The sequence below is a fragment of the Nannobrachium achirus genome, assembly GCF_963921795.1.
Source record: "Nannobrachium achirus genome assembly, chromosome: 21".
Classification (NCBI taxonomy): domain Eukaryota; kingdom Metazoa; phylum Chordata; class Actinopteri; order Myctophiformes; family Myctophidae; genus Nannobrachium; species Nannobrachium achirus.
The window spans coordinates 29079364-29096312 of NC_137828.1; the positions used below are offsets into that span (position 1 = coordinate 29079364).

The following is a 16949-nucleotide window of genomic DNA, read 5'->3' on the forward strand; positions in this document are numbered from 1 at the left end:
CTTCCCATCATGTCTCGGGGTGCTAGTGGGCACACATGTTTATTGTGTTATTGTGGTGTTATTGTGTTCTCATTTGCATTGGGAATGCGTTGCGGGGAATGTATGTGTTCATTCTAATTAATGTCATTGGGTTGTTGTCATGGGTTCTTTGGATATGCAAAGAACTTATGACTGAATAAGCTGTGTGATATGAGCATTTGTTTTCATGTTAAAATGATCCCTGGCTAATAGCCTTATACGGTATGTCTTAATACATTATATTATATTGCCCACCTTAAATATTGTATTTATTTTAGAAATAGTTCAACTTTTACTCAAGCAAGACAATCCCATTGCAAGTTGATGATGTTATTTGTCCATGTGTGGTCAAGCCCAATGGAATTTAACAACAAAATACTTCATAAGGTTGTATGAGCATCAAATCAATATTATAAATTAGTTTTATTCAAAAAGGTGTTAGAACTAGCTATCTAAAAATGTGCTTCACTTTATTGTGAGAAAACAAATTGTAATTGCATAATATATTCTCAGATGTCAGTCAGTCATACAGCTTTTTAGGGGGAAAACCCTGAAAACATGACATGTATTAATATTCACACTTATAATATCCTTGTGAATTATTGCCTCCTCTATGTGTGCTTGACAACCAAACATTGCATTGGAAATATGGAGCAGAGCCTGCAACATCTTTTTTCCCCCTGCTTCAGGAAGGGGAGACAAACCAACTCAAAGTCAGCAGTGGGTCGAGAAAGGAGGGCTTAACTCCAGTGTGTTAATGTGTATTGGGGTAGCGACTAGCGAGCAGCGGGGAGGGTTGAATTAGAAAAGCGGTGGTCCACTCCAGTATACACACAGAGAGAGAGAGAGAGAGTGGGTGAGAAAGATTCGGAGTCGGATTTCAAGAGTTTGAGGGTCGCTTGAGTCCCGGAGCACTGAAGCTGCCTTTGTTTCGTCAGGAACCGCAGGCAGTGCAGGGAGACCGATAGAGAGAGGAGAGGGGGAAAGAGAGAGAGGAGCAGGGATAGATTTGTCTAAAACGGAGTGAGTGAGTGAGTGAGAGTGAGAGCAGGCTCCAACTCTTTCTTACCTCTAGGACAAGGGGACCTTTGTGAGGGACCTAACTTTTTATTGCCGAAGATGACTTTACGGTAAATGAGGATATGCATCACGCATGATTTGTATTTTTGTCTCCAGTCTATAGGCTCGTTTTTGTTTGTGTTTTTGCTTACTTTATGCTTGTGTCACCATTTGCAGCTTGCCTCCGTGGTTCTTTGGATTATCTCTACTCCTGTGCTCATCTGCTCAGCTTTATGGTAAGTGAACCGCACCGGTTGTAGGCTAACTAACTTGTGGTGTGAACTTGTGGATGATTTGCATGTGATGGCTCTGGCTGTGACAAGTTGTCGACGAGCTGTTGAGCTGTTTCATTGATCCGATCGCAAAGGTTTTTATCCATGGACTCATGGAGATGGAGTGTTAATAATTGGCGTTTTCCACAGAAGCAAAATGAGATAAATTAAATGTAAGCCGCCTATATCAGTGTGTCAACTAACTCGATATTTAGAGAGCCTTGCAACCTTGTGCACTTTTGGTGCCATTTGGATTGATTTCACACAGAAATAGTCACCGAGACATCAACTACTACTGTTGCGCGCAGCTCACACTGCGTCTGCAGAATTTAGAGTAGGCTAGACTAGAGGATTGATTCTCGTGGACGTCCGAAGGTGGTTTTTACTTTGTGACGTTGTTGGACGTTCAGGTCCATTTCTTTCACCTCACCTCAGAGAATCCCTAAACCACTGGAGCCCTATGTGGTGGTGGTGGTGGTGGTCCCCAGTGGCAGACACACAGGCTTCTGGATGTGTGCGTAAAGAGCGTTCATCCATCAATAGCGAGCGTAAAACCGCAGTCATTACACGGCTGCTGTTGAGTGGTGCGCCTCGGTATGAATGACGCGTTGGAGACACTTGATGGATTTGGTGACTATTGGGCTAAATGAGATACTGGATAGGCCGACTTTGCTTTCACTTGACAAAAATAATTTGTTTATCAACTGAAAATGTCGAAGGGGCTAAAGGTAGGCCTAATACCTTGCAGAAATGGACAGTCCATCAGCGTTGATTTTTTTTTCTTTTTTTTTTTTTGCTGGGGAATTTAAACACAAAATAGTTGCCTTCTGCTTGCTTTTGTAGATCATGCTAGGATCAAGGACACTGTTAGGTATGTCCTCCTCACTTTCTGGTCTCGCTTGCTTTGTTTTAACAGCTCGCGTGGATTTTTCCGTGATTAATGGGATCAATGAGGGGAGTTCAATGTGTTCTCAATTAACTCTGGATTTTCTGTTCCATTGCTATTGCAACTCCTGGCGAAGACGCCACCAGGTCCACGTTCACGCAGACTGGGTTTCCTTCTTCTTAACACACTTCAACAATCAGTAGCGGCATGCAATGTGCAGATGACGTAATGACATCAGTCACCACTGCTGATTTTGGACGCCTTTTGTCTGACAGGAGATTGTACTCGCAAATTGCTTTTTATGATTGTATGAAGTTGGCCACATGGGCTATACAGTAGGACAGAGGAAGTCCTTCCATTGAGTTGACTTCATTCACATTAGCCTACCTGTATTTGAATAGCAGCCTGCTGATGCTGTAAATGGCAGCCTATAGGCTACTCCCTGGGGGGTGAAACAGAGAAAAGAAAAAAGAAAGGACCACGAGTGATAGACAGTTGGAGGGAGAATGAGAGAGATACAGTAGAGGTGGTAATATACTCCCCCAGACCCTTCTATTTTAAATATCTACTCTATACTATATATATATATATATATATATATATATATATATATATATATAGTATATATATATATATATATATATATATATATATATATATATATATATATATATATATATGCACTGTTTTTCTCCCTGACGATATTGCATAATACTCTGCATAGTGTTCTATCTGTCTGTCATTCAATGTCATATGAGATACATAAAGGTTTCCTGTGTAAATAAGCCAAAAGGCTTACTCGGATCTCCCTTTAGTTTACCTTGTACCAGTGAACTGTACTGTCATGAAACTGTACCTTTTCCTATGCAAACTTCTAATAAAGTCTTCAATCAATCAATACTGGTAGTAGAGGTTCTCAAAGTGAGGTAAATGTCTTTATGGATTGGGGCTCCCTGCCTTGGCACGAAACCTTTTCAGGTGGGGGTCCCCAGATATCTTGATATAAAGAGCAAAATGGAGACAGAGGAGGTAGAGGGGACAGCAGGGGTTGATAATTATGAGGAGAGAGATGATGTAGCCTGCTGAAGGTCACTGTTCATCACATGAAGTCATATGTTTTATCTCATTAGTTGTCTGTCAAGACCTTTGACTGACAGGTCATTATATCCATGCACTTCTCGCAGAATGGAATCTGGACTGTGTGTGTGTGTGTGTGTGTGTGTGTGTGTGTGTGTGTGTGTGTGTGTGTGTGTGTGTGTGTGTGTGTGTGTGTGTGCTCGCGGGTGCATGTATGCATGCATTTGTGCGTGTGTGTGTGTGTGTGTGTGTGTGTGTGTTTGCTTGCACTGCACACGTGTGGTGGATGCCATGGCCTATCCATGACACGCAGACCTCCGGGTCACAAAAGGACCATTGTTTTGGACCCCCTGTTATGTAATTACAGGGTCTCTGTAGTTAATGCGGCCCCGTGGAGCTTAATTGTCAGAGGCTGACATTTTGAATTAAAACAGCACGTAGAAGAAAAAAAAAGGTCTTGCAGAACACGGCCTCCAGTTTACGACATGGAAAACCTTTTTTGGTAGGAATGAGCAGAGACTGAGTAGAAGTTGGGGAATGCTGGAAAAAACGGCTTATAAGAAATGACATAACTCTTACAGTGGCCTTGATCCAGTAACGCCATTACAAAAGACAAACACTCACAAATAACAAGGAGCAGCTGTGCTGATTTATAGAGGCATACATCTTCCCTGTTATTAATGCTATCAGTTAAGTAGATGGTCGCGTATTGTGTGCGTGTTCGTGAGTGTATGTGTAGCCTCATAATGGTGTCCATCAATGATGAAGTAGTTAGGACACTTACCGGTACCTCTGGAATTGCTGGCATCCTTATAGGCCTGCACAGTCAAATGCAGAGCGTCAATTTAACCCCCAGCGAGTCAGTTCTGGATTTTAGTACACTATGTATCACTGAAACCTACTGTCTTTCTCCGTCTCTCCTACGCTGTCTCTCTCTCTCAGCTGTCCTACTGTCTGTCTCCCCTACACTGTCTCCCTGGCTGTCAGCTGTCCTAATGTCCTGTCTCTCCTATACGCTGTATCCCTCTCAGCTTTCCTACTGTCTGTCTTTCCTACATTGTCTATCTCAGCTTTCCTACTGTCGGTCTCTCTCCTGAACTGTCTCCTTCTCAGCTGTCCAACACTATCTGTCTACCCTATACTGTCTCCTTCTAAGCTGTCCTACTGTCTGTCTCCGCTACACTGTCTCCCTCTCAGCTGTCCTACTGTCTATCTCCGCTACACTGTCTCCCTCTCAGCTGTCCTACTGTCTGTCTCCGCTACACTGTCTCCCTCTCAGCTGTCCTACTGTCTGTCTCCGCTACACTGTCTCCCTCTCAGCTGTCCTACTATCTGTCTCCGCTACACTGTCTCCCTCTCAGCTGTCCTACTGTCTGTCTCCGCTACACTGTCTCCCTCTCAGCTGTCCTACTGTTTGTCTCTACTACACTGTCTCCCTCTCAGCTGTCCTACTGTCTGTCTCTGCTACACTGTCTCCCTCTCAGCTTTACTGTCCGTCTTTTCTACACTGCATGTCTCTCTCTCTCTTGACCCAAATTGAATCATAATTGGGTTTATTTTTACGCAGGGTTAAATAAATGAGGACATTACTGGGGTAGTGGGTAACCTCTTTAGCTGAACCGAAAGTATAAGTGGATAAGAGCTGATAATGGCCGGCGGTGGAAAAAGGGATCTACTGTACCGAGGAATGAGTTGACGTTCGTTGAGTGACTTAAGAGAAGTCTGGGGAGAGGGAGGAAATGGTGTGATTGGCTGCTCCAGTTCTCAGTACTGTAGTTCTGTGCAGAGTGACTGCTGGGGCCAGATGGGATGGGAGACTTTGAGCCTGACTGCATGCCATGAGCCAAGCACTGCTCTGCCAGCATCCACTGTTAAGAAAGACAGAGGTGTGGGACATCTGTGTGTGTGTGTGTGTGTGTGTGTGTGTGTGTGTGTGTGTGTGTGTGTGTGTGTGTGTGTGTGTGCGTGCGTGCGTGCGTGCGTGCGTGCGTGCGTGCGTGCGTGCGTGCGCACGGCTGCCCGCAAACTAGTGCAAGTTTAGGTGTACAATCGGGCTCACAGTATTGTGTGTAGTTTTTAGCTACGATTGCCTTCTAAAGTTTGTGTATGTGACCTAGCGGTCGCTTATCTCCCGATTAGGGAGTCTTACTGGTAATGTGTACTGTATATCCACAGTGCATTACTGTGAGTTCTTCTCTAGCCAAGTACAACGTCAGGGACAAATATTTCCAGGCACTCGTGCGCTGCTGTAAATATTCTCCTAAAACAGAGCGGCTACCATGACAACTCCCACCATCGCCCTGCATCATGTGCGCTGTGTTGAAATGAAACTGATAGATTCCATTTCCCTGTGCAGAATGTAAAAAAAGTTGATCTGCAAGCTCAGAATGCACCGCGGTTTGATGCGCTGTGAGCTTGAAGATCAGCTACTTTTGAAACCTTGAACTTTGAACGCTTTTGAAATTGAAATTCCCCAAACAACGACATCAGCTAGGGTGAGTTTGTTTATTTGAATCTCGATCATCTTTCTCTGCAGTTATTTTTTCCTGTTTGTTTTGTGCCAGTGTGTGCTGTACTGTGTCTACAAGTAAATCAACATCTCAAGTTCAGCCTAGTACTAGTACATTTGTGTGTACCATGGCAATGAAACCTGTGTCCCATGAGCCAAAATATTGTATACTGTATCTCTGCCAGTTGGAGATCTTTGCTGCTGGCTTACTGGTATACGATATCTGGACTCTCTGGTGTTTTCATTGAGCTATTTCGGGATTAGTCATAATTTGATTACTTATTTTCATGTCGTGTGGAAAGGGCCACTTTGTTGGTCTGGCAGGACATATTTACCTGTAGGTTTGATGGCAGGGATTTTACATTGCAGCCTGCAAGTATGCAAATAACACTCATTTACTGGTTCTCAAAGTGGGGTCTGCGGACCCTCAGGGTTCCTTCATGGGGGGTACACCGTACACTTACAGGATATTTATACACTCTCAGAGTCAATGAAATTGAAACAAAGAAAAGTCTGAGAACCACTGCATTAATAGACAGAGTACTACTGAGAATCATTCAGTCAATCTAGAATCATAATTCTTTATTTTTTCCCCCTCGCATTCTGAGAGAGGCATATTAAGTGTCAATATCTCTCAACAGCACTCTAAATACTCCAAATTGTTAATCACAAGGAATTTGTGTGCTTGGAGCTATTTTCACGGTCGTACTATATGACTAATAAAACAGGTATGATGCCATCAGTCATCAAGAGCGTGTCTTAGTATGCATCTTTTAAAAATTCACAGGAAATAATTGCGACCATAGGTCGCAGACAGTTAACTATGAAAACCTGCACATCTGGTCCGTATATCTGTCACGCCTGACACGTGGTTCCCCTGACACATCACTGTGACATCACAGGTGATATCACAGGTGACATCACCGTGATACATCCATATATGGGTATTCCCCAGAATCCCTTTTATGCCCATATATGGAGATCCCTGATGTCATCAATATTAAGCCCATATCTAACAGGACTTCATATGGGAATGCCCATATATGGAGGAAGACAGCCCATATTTGTGCGGCTGGTTCAGACAGGGATCTCCATGTATGGGCATAAAATACATTGTATGTACAGTATGATGTCAGATGTGTCATAGGATTTTTCATATAACGAATAACTGAGTAAGCATGTTTGGGGTCTCACAGCATATCTCCATGGATCTCCATATATGGGTACCAGGGTTCCCCATATACGTATGGGTAACTGGTCCGAACCGTCCGATATACATCACTGGCCAGATGGCCAAGTCATGCCGCGACCTTGCTTGTCGCCCTGAGGCGTCTTACTAGTTTTAACAAATGAAGCCTTTTACCGCACCATCAACAGACAGACACACACAAACACACACGCGTGCGCATGCGTGCGTGCACACACGTGCAGACAGTGGGTAACATGATTATAATCTTTGCTGTGGCGTTAGTTATGTAGTTATGATGTTTGTGCTGTGAAGGGTCCATAAATGCATGCCCTCTGGGAGGTTTGGGGCTAATGAGAAGTGAGGAAAGGACACAGTGAGCCAAAACGACACTGTTATGATGTCATGTGGTGTGTGTGCCTCAGCATTTCCATGTTATAATGAAGAGGAGACATGGACACACACTAGGGGTAAAGTCTTCCTGGCATGGGCTGCATGCCAGCGGTTCTCCAACTTTCATTTCAACAAGGACCCCCAGTTTGGTATGCATTACGCCACGGACCCTCCAAGTCACGGTCCCCCAAAACCATTTGATTACAGTCTGTAAAACTATGATGTGACAATGAATAGAGCCAAGACAATAAATTCCGATTATGTATGGGTCTGTTTGGTTCCTTTTGTACGATGTCTGAGTTACAGACCTGTAAGGGTCCATTCATTTAGCTGGAGACCCTCTGGAACACACACACACACACACACTTGGTGGCATGTGAGACCAAAGTCAAGAACAACATGTTTTAACTGTGTTAAGTGAAGTAGTTTGCTTACATGAGAACAGAACTATAAACTTGGGAGAAAATGTCTCCCAAGTCACTAAGCTGGGCACCATAACGGTTGGCACGGCAACCATTAAAGCAACAAAAGCCGACAGGCTTTCCAGAAACTATGCGTTGTGTATTTTATATTCGTTCAAGCTGACGTAAACATTGCTCCAGTGGAGTGTAAAGCCCGTATCAGAGTCGGGTCCGCGGTGGACGGCTATCCACCGCGGTGTAGTGCCGTGTAGTCTTTTTGAGTCATAAAACTACAACGTTAACGCTCAAAAAGACTACACGGCACTACACCGCGGTGGATAGCCGTCCACCGCGGACCCGACTCTGTTACGGGCTTAACTCTCAGCCAAGAATAAAAAAATAAACTCTTCCAGTAGAGCAGTGGGCAGGTGTCTCCCCTTTCCTTTGGGGATGCACAGCAGCAAGAGTGACGTAAGAAAAATAAAGTCCACGGTGTTAATGTCGTTGTTGTCAACTTGTCGGGCGGAAACCTTGTACACGAATATCCAAAACCGTTTGTTTTGTATGCATCACTTTAAAAATGATTTAAAATATAGTGAAAATAGCAGATCTACAAGCACACAACGCCTTGCAATCGCAAGGCGTTGTGTGCTTGTGGATCTGCTATTTTCACTCGTTTTGTCCGACAGTCTTGTGTGATGAAGCAGGGCTTCACGAAAAAGGTTTCTGCCCGACAGTGACAATATGGTCAAGTAAGAAGGCCCAGGACAGAAGGCTCTGGTGAGGTGGGATCCAGGACCACGGCTTCATCATGGACCACCATGAGAGGAAATGATTCAGGGACAAACACTAGTTAATGTGGGTAATAAATGAGTGTGTGATTCTCACACTTCATCTGCTCAACACGTGTGTGTGTAAGTGTGTGTTATTGGCAACATTATGGTGTCCATCAGATTCGTTACGCTGATAGAGGAATCTCGAACACCCAATGCACAGACAGAAAGCAGCCATGGATCATGTGAATGACAGAGAATGTGGAGGAGGATTCGGCTGAGGAAGATGACATGGTGATAAATATGATGAATATGAAGCACAGGTGGTTGATGATGAAGAAGGTTTTCGTCATTGATAATGAGGTACACAGCTATAAACTAGTTTATAAACCCCAGACTTAAGGTTCCTCCACACCGAAAATACTACAAGAGACTTGTTCCAACTGTTCACAGACTGCAAAGAACTGCAAAGAACTGCAAAAAACTAAGCACATAGAATTTTCCAGCCGACTGTATGCCGACTGTAATTACTGTACAGTTTTGTGCATGCGCACTGTGTTGCCATATCGGCTCGTTACAAGCGACTTTGATCCTGTTTTCCTATAATGTTGCTAGTTGTGGGTTACTTTTGTTTGGGCATGTTTCTGAATTGTAGTTGCTTATTTGGCCTTGCTTTCAACATTCTTTTCGAAAATAGCTAATGTAATAGAGCTCAATAGGTGAAACTGGACGCTTCTTTAGGCCTTGTTTTCATAGACCTGGTCGCTTGTTTAACTCACAGAATCTGGCAACCGGGGAGCAGAAGCGGAGATGCTTCCTGTCCGGAGTTTTCTTCTCCTCACACCAAAACAACACACATCCATTACTAGCGTTGCCTTGGAGTTGATTAGTATAGGAAATTGAGAGTTGAGATTGTGAATATGCTATTTAGTTAAAATGTGCAACGGGAAAATGTCTCTGGCTTATTTAGGCTTGGTTTTGCTGCAGCAGTAGCAAACTAATGGTCCATTACAACTCACTACAATTCACCGACGTCCAGGGGCGACTCTACAAAACTGAGCAAGTCCAGTCTTCCAGTTTTCCGTCGATAACGTTCCCGACCCGCTGCCGAAAACCTACAGATGAGCTCCCGTTCGGCAACAGACGCTTTCCGCCGCTATCCGCCGCCGATTCGGCCACGAATCTGTTTGGTTAAAAGTGGCCTTTAGTAAACTGAACCTGAGGTGGCTCTGTATTATTTAACTTTTTAATCTCTACACCAGATCTCTACACCGAGTTGTGAGCTTGTAGATTGGCTATTTTTGGAGAATGTCCCCCCCAGAATATAGATGCTGCCTGGGTTTCAAGTTGCTAAATAACACATGAAGTTATATTTTTGAGGCTTGACTTTTAAAAGTGAAACGCTATCACTGCAAATATGCAAGCATTCTATGTCTGTTCTTTCCTAAAAAGAAAGGAAAGTTTGAATTGTGACACACAATTACAAGTATGTGATTGACTCTCCTCTGTTCATTCGGATGGCATCTTTGCGCTGTACGTCAGAACAGGCCAGATCCAGTGGTTCCATAGAAACATGCATACTGTGAACATGGTATGAATGAGTGAATTCTGCCTGACATTTGGTTGCAGTTCTGGAGCGGTTTTGGTAATGGTCCCTGTGATGAATCACTCTCGTTATGAATCCTTCTTGCTCCAGAAGTGCTATTTATCCTCCACAACGAGGCCATTGTATGCGCTGACGCATGGGTTAGCGTGTGTGGGCTGATGCTAGCTCAGTTTTTATATAGATATTAGATGGTGGTGTTAGTATAATGATATGCCGATTAATCAAATATTGATGCTGCAAAACAGGGGTTTTCAATGTTTTCAGGCCATGGACCCTTAGTTGAGCGAGAGATGAAGCAGGGACCCCCACAACCCATAGATACCATATGGTTTCATCGTTTGACAGCACAATCATCAGTGTATTTTGGGTTCATGTCAATTTGTGTTTGCAGATATTTAACCACTTGAACCATCAACACTTAATAAACTTGACCTTTCACTCTGTACTTAGTATGCTCTTTTTCCCCTCTTTGCCAAAAATAGCCAATCTACAAGCTCACAACGCCTCGCAGCAAGGCGTTGTGAACTTGTAGATCTGCTATTTTTGGCTAAAGTTCTCAGAATATGGACGCTAGGGTTCAAGTGGTTAAAATAAAAAAGGAGAAAAAAATGTTTCTATCACAAAGATTTGGAGGACCTCCTGTAGTAACTCTGAGGACCCCCTAGGGGTCCCGGACCCCCTGTTGAAGACCCCTGCTGTAAAACTCTCGCTCCTTCTCATAGCCTCGTCCTACCTTTTCCTTCCCTGACGCTCCATCCTTCTTTTTCTATCAACCTCTCTTCGTCCTTCTAATGCTTTCTCTCCCTTTTAACTCTGCCTCTCCACGCGTCTTTCCTTCGATCCCTGCCTGTCTTTCTTTCTGTCTCTCTCCTCCTCCACCCCGCTCTGATTATAAAAGTCAGGCTTGCTTGCTTCCTTGGCAAACGCCACGACTGTATTTTTGTGTTTGAAATATGAAGACAATTTCTGCGTCCAAACTCTGGAATCCATTAGAGCTGTTGGAGAACAGAGAGGAAGGACTTCTCCTCTCCGTCCAAACAACAGAGCTGCGGAGAAAATGGACACATCAGCTGTCAGTGTGTGTGTGTGTGTGTGTGTGTGTGTGTGTGTGTGTGTGTGTGTGTGTGTGTGCGTGCGTGCGTGCGTGCGTGCGTGCGTGCGTGCGTGCGTGCGTGCGTGCGTGCGTGCGTGCGTGCGTGCGTGCGTGCGTGCGTGTGTGTGTTCTACGTGACATGCAGAACACACAGGTGGATCATGTTATACAGTTAGACTAATAATGATGCCATTCAGATAAGGGAGAGAGATTCATAAAGAAGACAGGCAGGAGACAGCAGTCAGCAGTGGCACCACGTCACGCACATGTGCGCGCCGGGCACATAAATACACACACACACACTCAGAGTTTTCGAGACAGACAGGCTGTTCAGGCAGGCAAAAATATTTAAAAGAGACAGACATGCAGACGGACAGACAGGTAGGTAGAGGGATGGAGTCAGCGCAATGTTCTTGACTAACCTCCAGACAGTCAGCCTGCTTGGAAAGCACTTTACAGGGCTTCCTGTGGATAATAAGGCAAGAACCTAACCTCTGAAACAGCTCCGCTTTGCTCAGAAACTCCATTCACACTTTTTTGCCAAAAACAGACTTTCTTTGGTCCAAAGTTCCATACAGTTCTACAGCTGTTTTCAGTGCCATACTTAATTGACAGGAGTTCCCCAGGACTCTTTACTATTGGTCCGACTCCGCTGGTATCAAATCGAAAATACCAAAATGGCAAATGTTCACCCAAGGACGCTAGGGTTTGTGTGGTTAAGACTGCAGAAGGCCATGAAGGCCATGATTTATCACAAAGATGTTGTTCTCTGTGTGTGCCGGACTGCCGGTAGGTGACCAGAACACATAATCGCAGTATTCCCAGTTCGATTTGAACGGGAGATTTGATGTGACAGCTCATAACATAACCACACCGTGTTGTGAGCTTGTAGAGCTGCTGTTTTCGCTATTTATCGTACGATAAAATACTAGCATATATACACGCCTTATTGGTTATGGAAAAACTCCCGCAATGTTACTGTGATCCTAAAATAAGCTTGTAAACACTGTACCACTGTACCAGGACAAGAAGTAACATACGAGCTAACAAGACAGAAAGAGGAATTTGTTCTTGGCCTAAATCCAGTCCGTATCAGAGCTGGTAGTTACTCAATAAACAGGAATTATCTGGGATGCAGAATGGAGATGCGTGGAACACACACACACACACACACACACACACACACACACACACACACACACACACACACACACACACACACACACACACACACACAGAGAGACTAGTATGACCGCAGGATGGTTTGGAACTGGTTCAGTTCACAGAGTGCTGACTCACAGAATGTGCACTTTAACTGGCCCTCATGTTCGAACTGATCCTCTGTGAATACTGAGTATAATCAAACATAGGGTCACTAAGTTGAAAGGGGTTAAGATGTACAAATATACAGTAGACGGTTGACTTCAGTTCAGTGACATAGTGGAATTAATGTCTCATAATATCCCGGAGCAGTGGAAAACAACATAACAACAGGCTGTATTTGGACAGTGGATGTGGGGTGACACGATGACACAGAGGACCCCCTGCCTCAACACAATGAGGACAGGATGGCTGTGGGACAGAGCCGGAAGCGTGGGGAGGTATAGGAACGCTTTCCATGCATCATGGTGTTGTTTCATATGGGGATGATGAATAGTGTCACTCTGACCTCATGCTTTTCTACTGTATTATCTTTTACATTGTCTTATGTTCAAGTTCCCTACAAATGTTCCATACAAATGTGTTCCAGGTGTGTGTGGGTGGGTGGGAGGAGGGATTAGGAAGTCAGAGCCTTGATTGCTGTGTCGAATTCTATTCATTGTATCAAACAGTCCTGGGCCACAAAGCCGAAATTATCTTAAAAGGTGGAATTGATTGAATACCTCAAATGAACTTGAAATCACAACTCTGATCCGCTTGCATCCAAAACAGGGGTTTATACACTATACACGTGTTCAAAGAACGCAAGGAAAAGCAGCAGCGCATGATGCTGTGCACTGGCCGCAACATCCCCCTGTCGGGTGGAAAGTTTTGAGGAGGAATTGGTAGAATTATACTATATATTGATATTATGTTCTTCACCTTTGGCCTTATGTCATGTCAAGATGCCATGGCACAGGCCTGCTATCTATTGTTTTGGGTACAGCTTGCTCCTAGTGACACAAACACATTCTCTCTTAACATGTCCATGAGTATAATTATGTTCTGAACTACTTTGCCACAACCAACTGCACCTTGAAATAGTAATAATCAATGACTGATTGATCCAGAATTCCTCTACACCATGAATGTCCAACAGTGTTACTTTTTAGGAAATGGAAAAAAAAGAATAACCTCCACAACAAAGTTTTATCTCAAACCAGCCTCTGTTCAGAAAAGCCTCAAGTGGCGGTCAGAGCAATCGACATTCGACACCATTATTATCCTCTAGAATAGATAGAATATCCCATTTTGTGAAGTCATTGTCAGTGGGTAGACGCACTTTACCGGGGGTCTCAGATGGTGTTGATAGTTTCCATGTCAAACTGGAATTCCAAAGAGCCTGCTAAGGTCTGCTAGTCTTTCCATTAATCTCTCATTAATTCCTCCTTTATCTCCCCATCAGTCGTCTCCTGCTGAAATCAAAGTCCGGGGGTCCATCAAAGAGCTTTTATGTTCAACTGGGCGCCGTCCTCGGCACTTTGATGTGGTTGACTGTTTTCGTTCTTGGGTCCCCGTCTTAGATTTGGATGAAGTGATGTACCGGTATCAGCTCTCTCCCTCTCCCATTTAAAGAGACTTGAGTTTCTTTATAAACGAAAAGAAAAGCTCTTGTATTTGTTTTGTTTTGAGTCACTTTATTCAAACAGTGGGTTTCTTATTTTGGAACAACTGTTTATGTTGTTGATCTTGGAATTTGATTACTCTGGCATATGTTTTTAACAAGCTCACAGTCACAAGAAGGGCTTGTAGAAGCTTGTAGACGGGCTATTGTCTCTATTTGTTGTAAGTCTTGGCTCTGTCTTGTCTATTATGTGGTATATGCCAGTGGTTGTCAAATTAGGGTCCAGTGATCCCCAGGGGTCATTGACGGGGTTCCAGGGGGTCCCCATCTAAATGATTGTTAGTTAGAAACCAAATGACTCCATTTAGGTCTGTAACCCTGTGAGTGTACAACATACAAATGTAAGTTCCATTTGTAAACTCTCATAGTATGGGGGTCTGTGGCCTATTGCATGCCAAACTGGGGGTAATTGAGATTAAAAATGTTTGAGAGACACTGGTATATATCGTACTACTAAACCAAGGGTCTTCAACCCCTAGGGGGTCCTCAGAGTTGCTACAGGTGGTCCTCCAAATCTTTTTGTGATAGAAACATTTTTTCTCCTTTTTTTTTATATGCATGCACTTGAACCCTATAGTGTCCATATCCTGAGAACTTTAGCCAAAAATAGCAGATCTAGGCGTTGTGAGCTTGTAGATCAGCTATTTTCGGCAAAGAGTTTTGGTGTTTGGTGAGGGGAAAAAGAGCAGACTAAGTACAGAGTGAAAGGTCAAGTTTATTTAGTATTGACGGTTCAAGTGTTTAAATATCTGGAAACACAAATGTACATGACCCCAACATACACTGATGATTGTGCTGTCAAACGATTAAACTATATGGAATCCATGAAAGGGTTGTGGGGGGTCCCTGCCTCATCTCTCTCTCAACTAAGGGCTCCTTGGTCTGAAAACGTTGAAGACCCCTGTACTAAACTGTTGAACCAACTGGACACCTCTTCATTTATTCCTGTCAGAGGGGCTTTAGCCACGCAGCATTTTTCAGCGAGGTGAAGTGGCAGAGGCAGGCGTGTTTGTTTTTCTGGGAGCAGGGCCGTTTCCTGGCGGTGAGCCACCAGAAGCCTTGACAGGCAACATACATGGAATGTCTTAACTCACTCCGTCCTGGAAAGTGTTGGTCAGAGTGTGTGTGTGTGTGTGTGTGTGTGTGCGTGCGTGCGTGCGTGCGTGCGTGTGTGTAGTGTTCTGACAGAGACTCCTGCTGTCCCATCCATGGAGAATCTGAGTGTCCGGATTTAAAATGAAGCAAACACGGAACTAAAAGTTCCTATGATTGGCCGCTAGTTGCGCTGTTCTGGTACAAAAAGCAACATGTTCTCCATAGGATTCCATTCATTTCCCCCGGACTTTTACATTTGATTTTCTTACGTTAATAAACACTTGTCATAAATACTTTATGGTTCCTGTTGCTAGTTTAAAGCCTTGTTTCAATCACCATGATATGTGTTTTGTGAAAATATGGTCCAATTTATGTTATAATTTATGTTAAAGGGGGTGTGACACGGCCAAAACAGCTAATTATGGCTATCAAATTAGCAATTTTTTTTAATGAGGTCATGTACCCCCATGTTAAATTATCCAATCAAATTAATTTATTGTAGTTACTGTAATGAAAGTAGTACTTTCTGTACAGTAACGGCAATACATTAATTTGATTGGGCTAATATGGGGGGAGGGGCGGAGTCGATTATCCATATCATTATCTTTTGAAACTGCCCCAAAAAAAGCTGTCCGAGGTGTGTTTCCGACTTTCTAAACCAACTTTAAAACTATCAGTTCTAGGGGTAAAAAGTATATAGCATTCACTATAAAATCAATGGTTAGACCGATAAAAAAGTACATGTCTTCTTCAAAAAAGGTGTCAAAAAAGGTGTACGAGGGTCAACACGCTTCTCCCCGTCTATGAGACGGTTTTGTCGGCCATACCCTGCTGTCTCTTGCCCTAACCTGACTGGAGCACCAGACCGACCGGAGCAAGCCATGTCCTGCTGTCTCACCGGAGCACAGCGGCCGGACTGAGGTCCGTGCTCCGTGGCTCATACACTCTGTGTGTGTGTGTGTGTGTGTAGCCTGTGTGCGTGTGCTTTCGCGCGCGTGTGTGTGTGTGTGTGTACACACACAATAGCTCTCGCAAATAGCCGTGCGGTGCAGCGTTAGCCGGGCTACACGCTAACAACAAGCCATCACGTTGTGCGCAGCACCGCACGACGGACGAAGTATACATTGCGCGGCACCGCACGACGGACGAAGTATACATTCACTACTAACTGATACGGTCCCGCCTCCTTTTCAGACTGTTTGAAGAAACACCACGTGACCTACTGTATCATAATGTTAAATTTCGGCCGGTGTCGCCACTCCTTTAAAGCAGGGTATGCTGTAGGAGGGGCTTGTGATCATAGGCTTGTGATGATTCTTCTTCGTGTGCTTTATTTTCGGCAAGCTCAAGACAATGTCCCATGTATCCCTGCGGTTGGACGTGACCTTTGGCAGCCAATAGCATTCCTGGTACCCACATTAAAACAATGACGGCGACACCGATACAAGGGCACAAAAAAAGCTTCATTTTCACAGCATAGAAACTAATGGGTTCCCACCCTCCATATCTTTTACATTATATGCTTGGACCAGGGTTTCTCAAACAATAAGGTTTGAGGAGGAGCCATTTTGGGGTCACAGGCAAATCTTTATTGGTTGCGAGTATTTTAAATAAATAAATAGATGTCCAGAAATGTGTTTTGCAATACAATTTCAGAAATTGTAAAAAAATAAAATAAAAAAATAGAATAGCCTACTAGAGAAATGTTTTTGTCCCCATGTGACCCTTATTGTAGGTCCTTTTAACACAATCTCAGT

General features: G+C 43.9%; 1 protein-coding gene across 2 annotated transcripts in view; it reads left to right on the top strand.

Annotated features, from left to right (window-relative positions):
* The first annotated feature begins 828 nt into the window (after positions 1-828).
* LOC308307097 (collagen alpha-1(XV) chain-like) overlaps positions 829-16949 on the top strand; it is a 136164-nt gene continuing 120043 nt past the window's right edge. For both annotated transcript variants that reach the window (XM_080752230.1, XM_080752231.1), the window contains exons 1-2: positions 829-1148; positions 1255-1313. In XM_080752230.1, the coding sequence (XP_080608356.1) occupies positions 1138-1148; positions 1255-1313 (70 nt within the window). In that variant the 5' untranslated portion in view covers positions 829-1137. The remainder of the gene's footprint in view (positions 1149-1254; positions 1314-16949) is intronic.